The 14,216-nt window shown below is 42.5% G+C and overlaps 1 protein-coding gene and 1 long non-coding RNA gene across 2 annotated transcripts in view; one reads left to right on the forward strand and one right to left on the reverse strand.

Annotated features, from left to right (window-relative positions):
- The window catches only part of LOC310709336 (complement receptor type 1-like), a 42,167-nt gene that overhangs the window by 17,024 nt on the left and 10,927 nt on the right, over nt 1–14,216 (reverse strand). Inside the window, exons 7-15 of the mRNA XM_083508744.1 lie at nt 13,052–13,231; nt 11,857–12,036; nt 10,370–10,564; nt 10,126–10,225; nt 9,131–9,216; nt 5,852–6,037; nt 3,913–4,095; nt 2,718–2,900; nt 814–993 (exon numbers count right to left, since the gene is read on the reverse strand). Coding sequence (XP_083364870.1) covers nt 814–993; nt 2,718–2,900; nt 3,913–4,095; nt 5,852–6,037; nt 9,131–9,216; nt 10,126–10,225; nt 10,370–10,564; nt 11,857–12,036; nt 13,052–13,231 — 1,473 coding nt within the window. The remainder of the gene's footprint in view (nt 1–813; nt 994–2,717; nt 2,901–3,912; nt 4,096–5,851; nt 6,038–9,130; nt 9,217–10,125; nt 10,226–10,369; nt 10,565–11,856; nt 12,037–13,051; nt 13,232–14,216) is intronic.
- Nucleotides 4,029–6,653, forward strand: LOC310709467. The gene is made up of 3 exons (XR_014527542.1): nt 4,029–4,134; nt 5,555–5,625; nt 6,446–6,653. It is a non-coding gene; the product is annotated as an uncharacterized lncRNA (long non-coding RNA).

A 14,216-nucleotide genomic window follows, 5' to 3' on the forward strand; every position in this document is an offset into this window, starting at 1 on the left:
AATATGAAGGATATTTTCTGATGGGAAAAAGCATGCAACACACCATAAGAGGGTTAATGACGTGGCTACACTTCAGTCATTCAACAAGAATACACAGAGCTCACAAAACTCTAACACATTATTTGTAAATCACCAACATTATTAGCTACAGTGGACAGAAAATAAGGCTGCCCCCCCCATTTCTGCATACATATCTCTGAATTATTCTCAGTCCTGTCGGAACAACTGAAACTGCTGCTGAACATCAAGGCAACGTCCAGCTTCTCTGTACAGAGGAAGTCTATGCTTAGGGGTTCACATTCCATACTTAACAAACAATGCTGCTTACCTTTATATACTAAAATACCATGGACCTGCACCTCAGCATAAATGCAAATTCTGATCTCTCTGGTAAAGCAAGGTCCTTCCCTTCACCACCCAAATCTTGAGTAGCTTACACAGTGGAAAGTGAGGCTTCTACGAAGTAGACTTCATTTCCCCAGCATGCTAGGAGAACTTTGAGCACTCTGAGACTTCTCAAGAGATGTAGGAACAAGGAAAATACATCTAAATGTGTCCCATTTCATTGAATTTTGTATTCAATTAGCCGATTGATGGAGCTGCTACCCCAAGAGACAAATGTTTATTATAGAAAGCAAAACACTGCTTGTAGACATATAAAGTCATTAATTAGATATACTTTCTTATTTCCTTACCCCGCAAACTATTTTTTTAAACATATAGTGTGTCATGTATGAAATATCTTTCCTACCAATGTTTTCAGACTCATCATATGATTTGCATATGCTGCTTGAAATAAAAAGGCTGACTCACCTTTGCAGTTAGGCGCTGAGGAGTTCCAAGACCCAGATGCTGTACAAAAAATTCTGGCATCTCCTATAATGCTGTATCCAGGATCGCAACTGTATTCTACAAACCCCCCATTAGTAAAACCTTTTGCTTCCTGACTGCTGTATTTCCCATGAGCGACCACTTGAGGTGGGGGGCACTGCACTGTTAAAAGAGAGGGTAAAGTATATCAAGGAGTTAAAAAATGAAAACCGTCACAACATCTGGAATTGTGTCTCAGATTACATCTTCCAAATGCAGACTATCTTATACTAGTGGCTGGAGGTGATGCTGCTCTGTATATCACAGAGGACATAAAGTTGAACACAGTGCCAGATTTAGGGCGGTGCAGATGGTTCTGTTTTTGTACTACAGTGGTACCCCGCAAGACGAACGCCTCGCAAGACGGAAAACCCGCTAGACGAAAGGGTTTTCCGTTTTGGAGGCGCTTCACAAAACGAATTTCCCTATGGGCTTGCTTCGCAAGACGACAGCCCATAGGGAAATCTCCGGGACAGCGGGGAAGCGCAGCACGTCTTCCCCACTGTCCTCGGACCTCCGAAGCCTGGCGGCGGGGCGGGGACATCTCCTCCCGCCGCTGGGCTTCGGAAGGCTCCTCCGAAGCCGGGCGGCGGGAACACCTCCCGCCGCCGCCCGGCTTCGGAACGGTGCTCCAAAGCCCGGCGGCGGGCAGGGAACACCTCCCGCCGCCGCCCGGCTTCGGAACGGTGCTCCAAAGCCCGGCGGCGGGCAGGGAACACCTCCCTCCGCCGCCCGGCTTCGGAACGGTGCTCCAAAGCCCGGCGGCGGGCAGGGAACACCTCCCCCCGCCGCCCGGCTTCGGAACGGTGCTCCAAAGCCGGGCGGCGGGCAGGGAACACCTTCTGAAGGCGGGCGGGGGGCAAAAGTCTTTGTCCCCCCTGCCTGCCTTCCCAGGGGCTTTTAAATCGCCCCGGACAGCGGAGAAGTCCTCCGCTGTCCCGGGGCGATTTTAAAATGCCGCCCGCCAGCATTTTAAGATCGCCCGGACAGCGGAGAAGTCCTCCGCTGTCCCGGGGTTTTTTAAAATGCTGGGGGTGGGAAGAAAAGCCCTTGTCCGTCCCCCCAGCCTTCAGAAGATGTCCAGGGACAGACTGTCCCTGGACCTGGTCTGAAGGCGGTTTCCCTAGGAACGCATTAATTGATTTTCAATGCATTCCTATGGGAAACCATGCATCGCAAGATGAAAAACTCGCAAGACGAAGAGACTTGCGGAACGAATTAATTTCGTCTTGCGAGGCACCACTGTAATGTGAAGTTTCAGTGAGCCTGACATACTAGAAATCCCAAAAGGGGTGGACTTCTCTGAACTGGTGTGGGTGGTGAGCAGCAGGCCGCAAGAGTAATTTAGTCCTGGAGATAATACAAGCTAGACTTTCCTAAAAGGGCAAACTCTGATCCAATCCCTGTGAGTGGTGATACTGTCTATGTAAGCAAGCAATTGCCAAGCAAGTCCAACAAAATTAAAGTCTACTGTACTTCAGATGAGGAACTCAACCAAAGAAATGAGGGGATTAAGAAAAGGAAATTCAATGGAAAAGTTGCAATATTTCCAGAATTACTACAGTAATAGAAACTCACTAGAATCTAAACAGCAGATCAGGAAAAGTACCACCAAGGAAAGAGGATGCCAGCATGGTTAAACAGCAGAGTCAAGGAAACTATTAGAGGCAAGAAGGCTTCCTTCAGAAAGTAGAAATCTTGTTCAAATGAAAACGAAAAGGAGCACCAATTTTAGCAGAAGTGCAGGTCACAGTAAGGAACAAAGACCAGTGTTAACACCAGTACAGATGATAAAAAGCAATTATATCCTCTGTTGCTGAGATTGTACAAAATGTCATCGTAAATACTTTCACAACGTGGCAGAGGACTGCTCCACTCTCCAGAAGCTGTGCAGGAAATAGATGCCTTTCCAACAAGTGAGTAACCAGGATCACAGGAGTAAGTTACAGACTTCTGAGAAGTAAACACTTCCCCAGGAAAACCATTGTGATTTCCATTGGGTATATCCAGAGGCAAGGGGCACTGTGATACTAAAAGAAAAATGAAATAGGAGAGAACATTCACAATAGCATATTAATGGCACATTTAACTGAAAATGTATTTAAAATTTTAAAAATATTTTTATGTATTATTAAATTTATATACCACCCTTCATCTGAGGATCACAGGGCAGTTTACAATATAGAAACTCAAAAATACATAACAAAGGGGGGGGGCCACGAACAGTTTTAAAGAACATAGATTGTTGAATTAGCCAAAGGCCTAGGAGAACAGCAATGTATTTGCCAGGCACCTAAAGATCTGTAACAAAGGTGCCATGTGAGCCTCCCTGGGGAGGGCATTCCACCTGTCATCCAAGGAACATAAGGCATCTTACAGACAAACAGATTTGTATCCAATGCTAGTCCTATTCTGAGTAGACCCTTTGAAATTAATGGACACTACTAACTTGTGTGTATTACAGTACTATCCATTTACTTGGATTAGGACTACCACTGGGCACAACCTACAATCAATTGCCTTAACCATGGTTAGTGAAAATAAGCCAGCTTCAGTCTATGGAGCTGCCCTGTTTGAAGTTACCATAGTTCAGGTTAACCACAGTTTAGAATTTGGATGGAATGCTAAACTGCAGTTACTCTAAAACTGGCACCTCCAATTACATTTGCATAGCTTGTGCTAGAGATTTGGGGGTGCATAAGCCTGAGGGGAGACTAGTCCCTGTTAAACCATGATTTTGTGCTAAGTCCAATTATAGTCAGTGACTGGCCCAAGGACAACTAGTGAAGTTGATAGGATTGAAGATTTGAACCCATGTCTTTTGTGCATGTCCCGCTGTCTATGCCATACGCATGAGATCTGGCAATCTGCCTGCAAGTATAGCAATATCACTACTTGTGTGAACATTTACTGCAGATATTCCTGCTTCCTTCTATAACTAAAGAATTACAAATGCTTCCTGAATATTGAAGTTACAAGCATGTATGTATCCAGCTCATATTCATGCTTGCCTATATATGGATGCTTCTTATTTATACTTGCCCAGTTCACAGTGAGGTAGAGGAGGGTCCCATGTACCATCTACTTGGCAATGAATCTCTCTTGTTCCAGATATTTTGTAGCCAGCATTGCAGTCCAAAGTCATCCTTTGGTTATATGTGTAGGTGTCTGAATAACCAGTTACTATCCTTCCATTCCTTACTTGAGGGGGCGGACAGCGAGTCACTGAAACGACAAAGTTTCAACAAGCATACAGTACTGAAGGTAAAAAGGAATACACCTGTTCTCTGCATATCTGTGCGTTTAGCTGGCAGTATTATAGACATGTGGATTATGGGGTGATGGAATAGGAACCTCAGGCTCAGGGCCCAAATGTTGCCCACCCTGCTCCTCTATTTGACCCTCAAGTCTCTCCCCACGCTCAGGGCTGGATTAAACTTTAAGCAAAATAAGCACATACTTAGGGCATCAAGGGAAGGGGGGCGCCACAAAAAATCCATTGCCGGATTTAACATGGACCATATGGCGCAGCTGAACCAGGTTCCACAAAAAAGTTTCCCACAATAAGTGAAAAATGAATACACACGGACACACACAAATAATGATAATAAATTAGTAACAATGAATTAGTAACAATAGAGAGTGATGACTGCTCCCCACATTAAATGGGGGGTGCCCTTTGCGTGGTCGTGTGCAGCCCCCTGGACCCTATGCGGCACCATTAGCACAGGCTTGGATTCGCCTTCCCCAGGTGGGATACCTGGAGGTCTCTGCCTACCTCAGCCACTTGCCCAATCCTGCCTGGGGAGGCGTTGCCAAGGTGATCAGGCCAGGTAGGGGGAGGGACCACCCTGCCCACACAAACATTATTCTTTGGAAAACCACAAAATTAGAATCTGGTAACTGGTAAACTGCCACTCGGTTCACTGAGGCTCATGTAATTTGAAGGTTCCTTCAAATTTGGAGATTTTTAAAGGCCTTGGTGAGAATTGTTATCTCCACAGCTTTTCCTTAGGGGGGGGGGTTGGGGATGGCAAAATAATAACCACGTAGATTTGGGAGACAATTGATGTGTCAACTTACGATGAAATTATATGTGCATCACTATGAACTCATCAGTTTATTAATTTCTCAGCTGAGCTTCAGCAGTTTCACTCATATGTGCATCGTAAGTTCAGTGCAACCAAAAATGTAAAAACAAGATTCAGTCATGCTGAACTTTATAAAACAATTGTAGAAGACAATGTTGAGTCTGCCTTTCCAAATGCAGACATTTGCTTTCGTATATTTTAATATTAATGTCACAAATCATCACAGACTGCTCAGCTGAGTGTTTATTTTCTCAGTTGAAATATATTAAAAATCCTAACAGAACAGCTATGCAACAAGGCGGGCAGGATACCTTATCTCTACAAAGTATAGAAGCATATGTGTTATGGAAGATTAGTTTTGAGGATCTGATAAAAGACTTTTCAAATAGAAAAAGCAAGAGAAAAGTAGGAGAAATAGTGGGTGGAAGGTGAGTGGTGTCAATGGAGACAGTGATGGAGTTAGGATTCCTGCCTTCTCTTTCCAGACATTAAGCAGGAGTCTTCTCCACTTCCCTATTCATCCTACTAAAGAACTGCATGTTTCACCTAAGAGGAATGCAGATCTGATTAACAACTGGATTTTGTATTTTCAGAAATGGGGTTGTTATGTTGGAATCAACCATTGTATGTCTTTTCATCCCAGCAGTCCTAATTATAGTTGCAGGTAGGCATTGCAGCTTGTACAATACTTGGGGACATTTTGGTTTGCCCCAATATGAATCCACCACCCTTGCCTTTGCATTTTTTAAGGAATACATATAGCTAATGATTCTTCTTGTTGGGAAGTAATAGAGTAATGACTGCTGTGATTTTGCCAAATGTTCATGCTTATTCCTGCACACAACTTCCTGCAATTAACAAAATGGCATGGAGAATATTTAAAAACACACCTCCACAATATGCACGGCCACTCCAAACACCATTTACTCCATCCTTGGTAGTACAGTAAATAGTGGCATTTCCGACAAGGGGGTGGCTTTTTTCACAGGTGTATGATACAGCTGTCCCATAGAAGTAGTCATCTAAGCCACTGTGCTTGCCATGGGGAACATCTGGTGGTGGTGAACATGAAATAGCTAGAGAAAGGTAGAAGACAAACATATAGCATAAATGATGTATTCTGTTTTCTATTTCTGATGGCTACTACTGGAGCCAACAGATGAAGTTAACAGCGTATGTAATATTAATGACTGCTAAACTATGATTATCCCTTGAATACAGCCAATAGTTAAAAGGAAGAAAATAATACAAGACATCCAGAGTTCCATAATCTGCCATGGAGATTACATGAAACGCAAGAACTACAATGGCTACTTATAAATACCAAAATAGAGAGATGAACTATTCTGTAAGACACATAAATTAGATAATAACAATAACAGGACAGAGACTGACCACTTTCTTTAGGCTGAAAGATTTATCAGCTTAGGAGAAATACAACCGAGGAGCATACAATAAAGAAAGTATTTTTGTTGTTGCTGCAGATACACATCAGAAGAGAGAGGATTAATGCTCCTCAGCTGGAAAATTGGAAGGAACGTCAGTCAACATTGAGATTGTTAACTACAATTCTGTGCTAAGGGCAAAGAAAGCATCCATATTACAAACATTGTTTTAATAGTGTAAGACTAGGGACGTGGGTAGTGCTGTGGTCTAAACCACCGAGCCTCTTGGGCTTGCCGATTGGAAGGTTGGCAGTTTCAATCCCCACAATGAGGTGAGCTCCTGTTGCTCTGTCCCAGCTTCTGCCAACCTAGCAGTTCGAAAGCATGCCAAAAAGTGCAAGTAGATAAATAGGTACCGCTCCGGCAGGAAGGTAAATGACGTTTCCCTGTGCTCTGGCACTTGTCAGTGTCCTGTTGTGTCAGAAGCGGTTTAGTCATGCTGGCCACATGACCTGGAAAGCTGTCTGCGGACAAATGCTGGCTCCCTCGGCTTGAAAAACGAAATGACTGCCACACCCCACAGTCGTCTTTGACTGGACTTAACTGCCCAGGGGTCATTTACCTTTACCTTACCTAGTGTAAGGTGTAAGATATTCCAAAGTGGTATTCCATTATTCTCATGATTTCATTGATAACCTGATACTATAGTCTGATACTCTTGCCACAGGATTCCTGTGCTTTATAACTTTGCCATGTGATTGTGATACTGATAATGTATGTAGGTTACACCAGTTTCTGATAGTCTGGCATCCATCTTGGAACCACTCTAAGGGCGCAAGCCTTGAGCCTTTTCAGTTCCCAACTTTTTCTCAAGAAATACTTTTGCCTTTTGGCCACTAGGTGGCAACCATATATCTTACATTCACCCAACTCCTTCATTTATACTTTCAACATGATAAATATCCCTTGCCAGATGTAATTTTGCCAGGTGACTGACAGCGATTAGGTTAGATATAGGAAAATGCAAATATGCTATCTTAACGAGATTATTCTGAATTCAGGCCTCTTGAACCATATGATTGATTGTGGACAACTGGTCTTTCAGTGCCAACTAGCACAAAAGTCAAAAGCACACTATTATATGAGTGTGAATAGTTATGTCCGTAAAAATTAAAATTTAATTTATCTGGAATTTGGTGAAATAGTAAAAGCACAAAGATATGTAGGCTGCTCAAAATCCTATAAAAATAGGGGCAAACAAAATTATTTTCACATTATTTGATTGAAATAATATATAATATATTATTATATTATTTGATTACAAGAATCTCTTTAATTTTCCAACAACCGTATGGTTTTTGAAGGGTTGCTGCAATGGTTCTCAAGAGTTGGGCTGACTGGCATTGACTCAAATATCCTAGGGCTATTTGCAATATTGCAAATATCGGATGCTGCCCAAGGCACAAAAGACTGGAAGAGCTGTAGAAGTGAACCACACCTACTAGTTATTCACTAATTGTCAATATTTTTGTGTCAATGATGCTATTTTTACATAGCTAATAGTTAACCCTTGTGGTGGACGGGCTTTGAATCAGCCTCCTGGGGACCCAGAAGCCATTCAGAGCTGGGTGGTGTGTCATCCTATCAGGAGGGAGGGAGTGGAGATTTAAATGTAGGCCTGGCCCACTGATGAGGACAAACAGATTTGTATCTAATGCTGCACCCGCCTCACTTCTGCCACCCACCCTGCTGTCTCTGGGGAAGCAGCACTGGCAGTGGCACTGGTCTGGGGCAAGATCTTGCCAAAATCTCACGAGATCCTAAGATCCAATGAGACTTTGGCAAGATCTCACAAGATCTCACCAGATGTTGGTGCCACTGCTTCGCGGGCATCACCATGGCGCTGGCAGCAGGGTGCAGCAGGTGAATGAATCTGTGATATTGCAAATAGCCATATTAGGTACTGCAAGCAAGGACAGTGGCATGCAGCTGACAAATGGATCTGTCATAAGATCTGGTCCCTGTGTCAGTGTCTTTGTTATGTGGCCTGTCATTTAGGTTTGGGGGCTGTCTGTAAGCAGGTATGAGCCCAAGGCTGTGATGTATGTAAGCCTATGAGAGGGAAGTGTTATTGTTCAGGATGGGTTGTAGGTAATTGATTATACATTTCAGTGTCTTTAGCTGGATGTTGCATGTGACAAGTGATGTTCTCTTCTAGGTCTATCCTATAGTAGATTTTCCCTCGGTGCCAGCCTTGCCTTGTCAATCTGTTTACCTTGTCAGTCTGTTTTCTCCCCCATTTCATTGGGTAGGTTTTATACTCTGATACATGTCTGATGCCACTGTTTAAGTTGTGGAGTGATATGGGTAGAAGCTGGATGCATGTAAGTATGTGCAGTGGTCAGTAGCTTTCCATTATGTCCATTATGTAATTGCACAGCAGTGTCCAGCAAGTGAACGTGCATTGACTGATTTAGGCTCAGGTGGAGTAAAAGTTATTAAGTCCTGGTGGAACTTCTCAGTTGCCTTCTGGAAAAATGATATACAGTGGTACCTCTGGTTAAGAACTTAATTCGTTCTGGAGGTCCGTTCTTAACCTGAAACTGTTCTTAACCTGAGGTACCACTTTAGCTAATGGGGCCTCCTGCCGCTGCCGCACGATTTCTGTTCTCATCCTGAAGCAAAGTTCTTAACCCGAGATACTATTTCTGGGTTAGTGGAGTCTGTAACCTGAAGCGTTTGTAACCTGAGGTACCACTGTATGTTAACATGTGTTCTACTTACGCTGACAAATAGCAGTTTCACCAGTCCATACTGCTTTTAGGCCAGATATCACACACTGTCTGGAAGATAGACCAACTAGCCTGAACCTGAATTGAGATAGAAGCAATTATGGATTGTCAACTTCTTTATCCCAGGATGCACAGATTTAAATGCATATTACGAAATGTATGCACTGTGTTATTAGGGTCACGGCCCACACACTTCTACTGCGCTTGCTGATAGTGTAGTGGCTCCTCAATAAAATCGCTTTAAAAAGCTTGTAGCAGAGTTTCTTCCTGGCTGTGGACGACAAGAGACTACGAGACTTGTGCAAAATACTCAGTCAAGAGTTACCTTTGTTTCTTGGCTGGTTCACAAGCATTTTAGTTCAAACTATATACAAACTATTTACATACATCTTTCCACCATGGTATAAACTCACAGCCTGTGGGTACTCTTTCCTCGTGCAGGATGTTGCAACCTGCAACTTCCTCTTTTTATTTTCATCCCCAGCTGTAACCAATCAGCCTAGAATGTCACTCCTATTAAAGAAAACTTCTTTAAAGCTACAAGAACCTTTTTTTTCTTTGAAGAATGACTTCCTAACATGTGTACCCATTCACAACCAATACCAAAGCTGTATACTGAGCGATTATCACAGCAAAATATATTCTATTCAGACCAGAATTCTCTCTTCTGCAAACCCTGCAATTTGCACAAGCATGCTGATATCTCCCTCTATCTGTGGTTCTGTCTCCAATCCTACTGGCACTCCCCTCAGATGATTAGTATTAGGCTGCAAGACAAGTTAGTGCCTGGGACTGGCTAAATCTGTTGTCGCAGGGGTCCTGTTTCTTCAAAAGCTGCATTTACAATAAGAAATTGATTTATGAACCTTTTCCTGCATAGGAGGTTAGGTGAGCGGGGAAAGCTAACACCAATGACTTGTTCTTAAATCGTTAAAGGAAGAGGAGCCCTACCAGAAAAAGTAACCTTATTGATTTCCTAGTGCTTACCCTTCCTCGCAGGTGTAATTTATAGTAGAACCAAATAAAAGATCTTTTGTTACAATCAGCCTCCCATTATCTGGTTCTCCTGGATATCCACATGATTTTCCTGTCAGAAAAAAAGCAAACCATACAGAATTTCTGTAATTTGTTTTAAAACAAATTTAATTAAAGCACAAAGGAAGAATGGTGCAACTTAATCAAACCACTTATATTAATATAACAATCAATACAAGGATGGTAAGAGACTCACTTTTGCAGAACTCCTGAACTCCTGACCATTCCTGATTTCTAATGCACATAAGAGAGGCCTTCAATCCGGGATGCTTAGCATAGCCTGGACGGCACATGTATTTCACAACTGAGCCAACGGGAAAGGAATTATTTTCTTTATACTCATTGAGAAGTTCAGCAAATTGTAAACTGGGTGGGGGTGCACAGCTACCTCCTGATGAGATGGAGGGAGGAAGTGGGGAGAAAGAGAGGGGAAGATGAGGCCAGTAGTTATTGTGAAGGTCTACAAAGTGTAATATTGTGGTTCTAACTTTAAACTAATCTCCAGTTCCTCCAACTATAATATAGCAGTGGTCCTCACCACTCTTTTCTCACCTGTACTGTATTTACTTATTCATTTTAATTTTATTTAAAAATATGCATATATTGCTATTCAGAAAAAAATCAATGCAGTTTACAATTATACATACATAAAACCATATAAAAAGTTAAACATTATTTATTTTATGCGTTTATATATATGTGAAACATAAAATAGGATAATTGCATCAAGCAGGAAATAATATGCACAAGACAAAAATGAGAGAAGCAATTTCATCAGTGGGAACAAGATGTGATGTCCAGTTCCTTACTCAAGCAGATTAAAGAACATTCAAGCTGTTTTATTTCTTCTGTTTCTTGGAAGGTGGTAGTGCCTTCCCTATTATAAGAAGTTGCCAGTTTGACTTTGGGCAGCAGCCAGCAAAGTAATTGCATTCTGCTTGTGCAACAAAACTTCCCACCCCTCTCTTTTCCCTGTGCCTTCTACAAATCTGCTATGGAAGGGATGAGGGAACCCTAGAACAGGATTAGGGCATGCATAGGGGGAGGGGGAGAAGGGGCAGTTCTACCGCACAACCAAAAGTCCTTGCACTAATAGAACGACAGTACCTTGCAGTATTAAACCACAGAGCCTAGGGCTTGCCAATCAGAAGGTCGGCGGTTCGAATCCCTGTGACGGGATGAGCTCCCGTTGCTCGGTCCCTGCTCCTGCCAACCTAGCAGTTCGAAAGCATGTCAAAGTGCAAGTAGATAAATAGGTACCGCTCCGGCGGGAAGGTAAAAAGTGTTTCCGTGCGCTGCTCTGGTTCACCACAAGCAGCTTAGTCATGCTGGCCACATGACCCGGAAGCTGTGCGCCGGCTCCCTCGGCCAGTAAAGCGAGATGAGCGCCGCAACCCCAGAGTCGGTCATGACTGGACCTAATGGTCAGGGGTCCCTTTACCTTTACCTTGCAGTATCACTCTTTGTCTCTTCTAAGGAACACTTCAGAAGTTCCATTAACTTGCACAGAACTCAATTCTGTGTGACAGTTCTCGAAGTGTGTGCTTTCATTATAGGAAGCAGCACTACTTTATTTGCCTGGATCCAAATTTTCAAGGCTGAATGGAAGAAATGGTGTAAACATTGCTTTGTAGCTTGCCCTGCTAGAGCCAATATGGACAATCTTATGGTCAAAAGATGTACCTTCACAGCGAGGGGCAGGGGAAGACCATGTCCCAGATGCTGTGCAGTAAATAGTCCCCTCTCCAATTAGACCATAGCCAGGCTCACATGTGTATTTCACAGACATTCCATTAGTAAACACTGCTGCTTCCTGGTTGTACATCCCATTTTGAACATGTGGGGGTGGCTGGCACTGAATCACTGAAAGGGGAAAAAGGTGGTTACAATGGAAAAACACATTACAAACATCCTTGACTGTAAATTCCACATTTGTAAGAACTCAATCATTTAGTGTGGCAGCACCTACACTTGGGAACTCCCTGCCTATTGATATTAAGCAGGTGATATCTGGTGCCTTCACTTTATTCTTTTTGGCATCTGCTAAAATCATTCTTGTTTTTGGCAAGCCTACCCTGATGCTTAGAAAGTTGAAATAATTTTAATCTGTTTTACTATTTTAACTTTTGTTTGCTTTAAAGTTGTAAAATTTCCTTGATTTATTTTTGTAAACTACTTTGAAATTATTGTTTTTTACAATCAGTGTATAAATTTTATGAAGCAAACAAATAATAAATACTGTTAATAAGTGTGTGTCAATCTGAACTTTTTCTTTGGTTTATTACCGTAGATCATGGCATGAGTAAAGGTTGGCCTAACTTAACATGAAATGACCCCCCCCATTAAATTTTTATTGGTTCTGGTATCATTATTATATTTATGCTTTTTACAAAGCATATGCTAATTCAAATGAAACCTGATACATATATCCTGCACTTCTTTTTGGTCATGCAATTGCAATGGTCTGTCATTATTTGTTATGATTCCGATTTCAGGTTTCAAGTCCAATCAATAAACCCCCAAAGGCTTATTTCCTCACTCACACTCTATTGCAGGCGTAGCCAACTTGGTGCACTTCAGTTGTTGTGGACTATAACTCCCATAATCTTTTACTATTGGCCATGCTGACTGGGGCTGATGAAAACTGTAGTCCAGCAACACATGAAGGGCACCAATTTGGCTATCTTTCTTCAGTGAAATGATTTAAGTACTTACACACCCCTGTGTGGTATTGATTTGCAGAGAGTCTTTAATGAGCACAAGCTCAGATGAGACTTTCATTCTTTTTGGTTCATATCTGAAACTGTCAAAGGAGATCCAAACAAAAGGAAAGCATTTCTGACTATTAGAAGCAAATGAAACATATACCAATACGTACCCCTAACACAAATGGGCACAGGAGAATCCCATGTGCTGTCAAATTGGCACTGAATTGTATGGTTGCCTTTCAGGATATAGCCAGGGTCACATTCAAATGTAATTGTCTCTTTGGGTTTAACTTGCCCTCTAGATCTTGTTATTCTTCCATTCTGGATTTCTGGATTTTCACAACCAGTGACTGCGAAGGAAAAAGGATAAAGCCATTATTAAATTCTATAATATGTGAGACCTGAGAGAAGGGTGTATTGCAGAAATTATAAAACCTTGATGTAAAATTCAACATTTTAACTTTCTAGGATCATAGACAACCTCTTAACACTTTCCTGATAATTGGGAAGTGTATTGGTTTGTACACGTCCACAGAATGGAAGGTGGCAAGATCCCCAAGAACGTGCTCTATGGGGAGCTAGCCTCAAGCACCAGGCCTGTTGACAGACCAGCTCTGTGTTACAAAGATGTCTGCAACCGTGACACGAAGGCTGGCAATATCAGCCTCACTGTATAGGAATTCCTTGCATCCAACCACAGTGTCTGGAGACAGGCAGTCAGGTCATGTATCCATAGTAGTTACCTGAGGAAAAATGACCACTGGGAGGAGTGCAGAGAGCAGAACTGCCATGGTGCACCTGAGCAGCACAACTGGACACCTTTATCCCACTGCTGCCAGTTATTTAATGTGGGCCTGGATAACTCAGTTGGTTAGAGCATGGTACCAATAACACCAAGGTTGCAGCTTCAGTCTCCATATGGGACAGCTGCATATTCCTGCATTGCAGGGGGTTGAACTAGATGACCCTCAGGGTCCCTTCCAACTCTACAATTCTATGATCTGCCCCAGCTGCAGCAAAACATGTCTCTCCCATATTGGTCTCTACAGCCACAGCAGGTGCTGTAACTCTCCAAATGTTTGACTTTACTCGCAAAGACACACTGTTCCATTGTCTCCCAAGACAGATGGGTGCCAACAGAACAATCTATTCAACATGAAGGCTGCAATCTTATCACACTTACATAGTAGTAAATTTAACAGAACTCAATGGCCCTTACTTCTGAGTAAGCATGTGTAAGATTCCACTGCAAGGTATTAACTATGTTTCCTACATATTAATGATTGAAAAATGAATTTATGGAACACTACATTAAAGCACTAGATGGTTTTCTCA

Source organism: Podarcis liolepis, assembly GCF_965112155.1.
Source record: "Podarcis liolepis genome assembly, chromosome: 6".
NCBI lineage: Eukaryota > Metazoa > Chordata > Lepidosauria > Squamata > Lacertidae > Podarcis > Podarcis liolepis.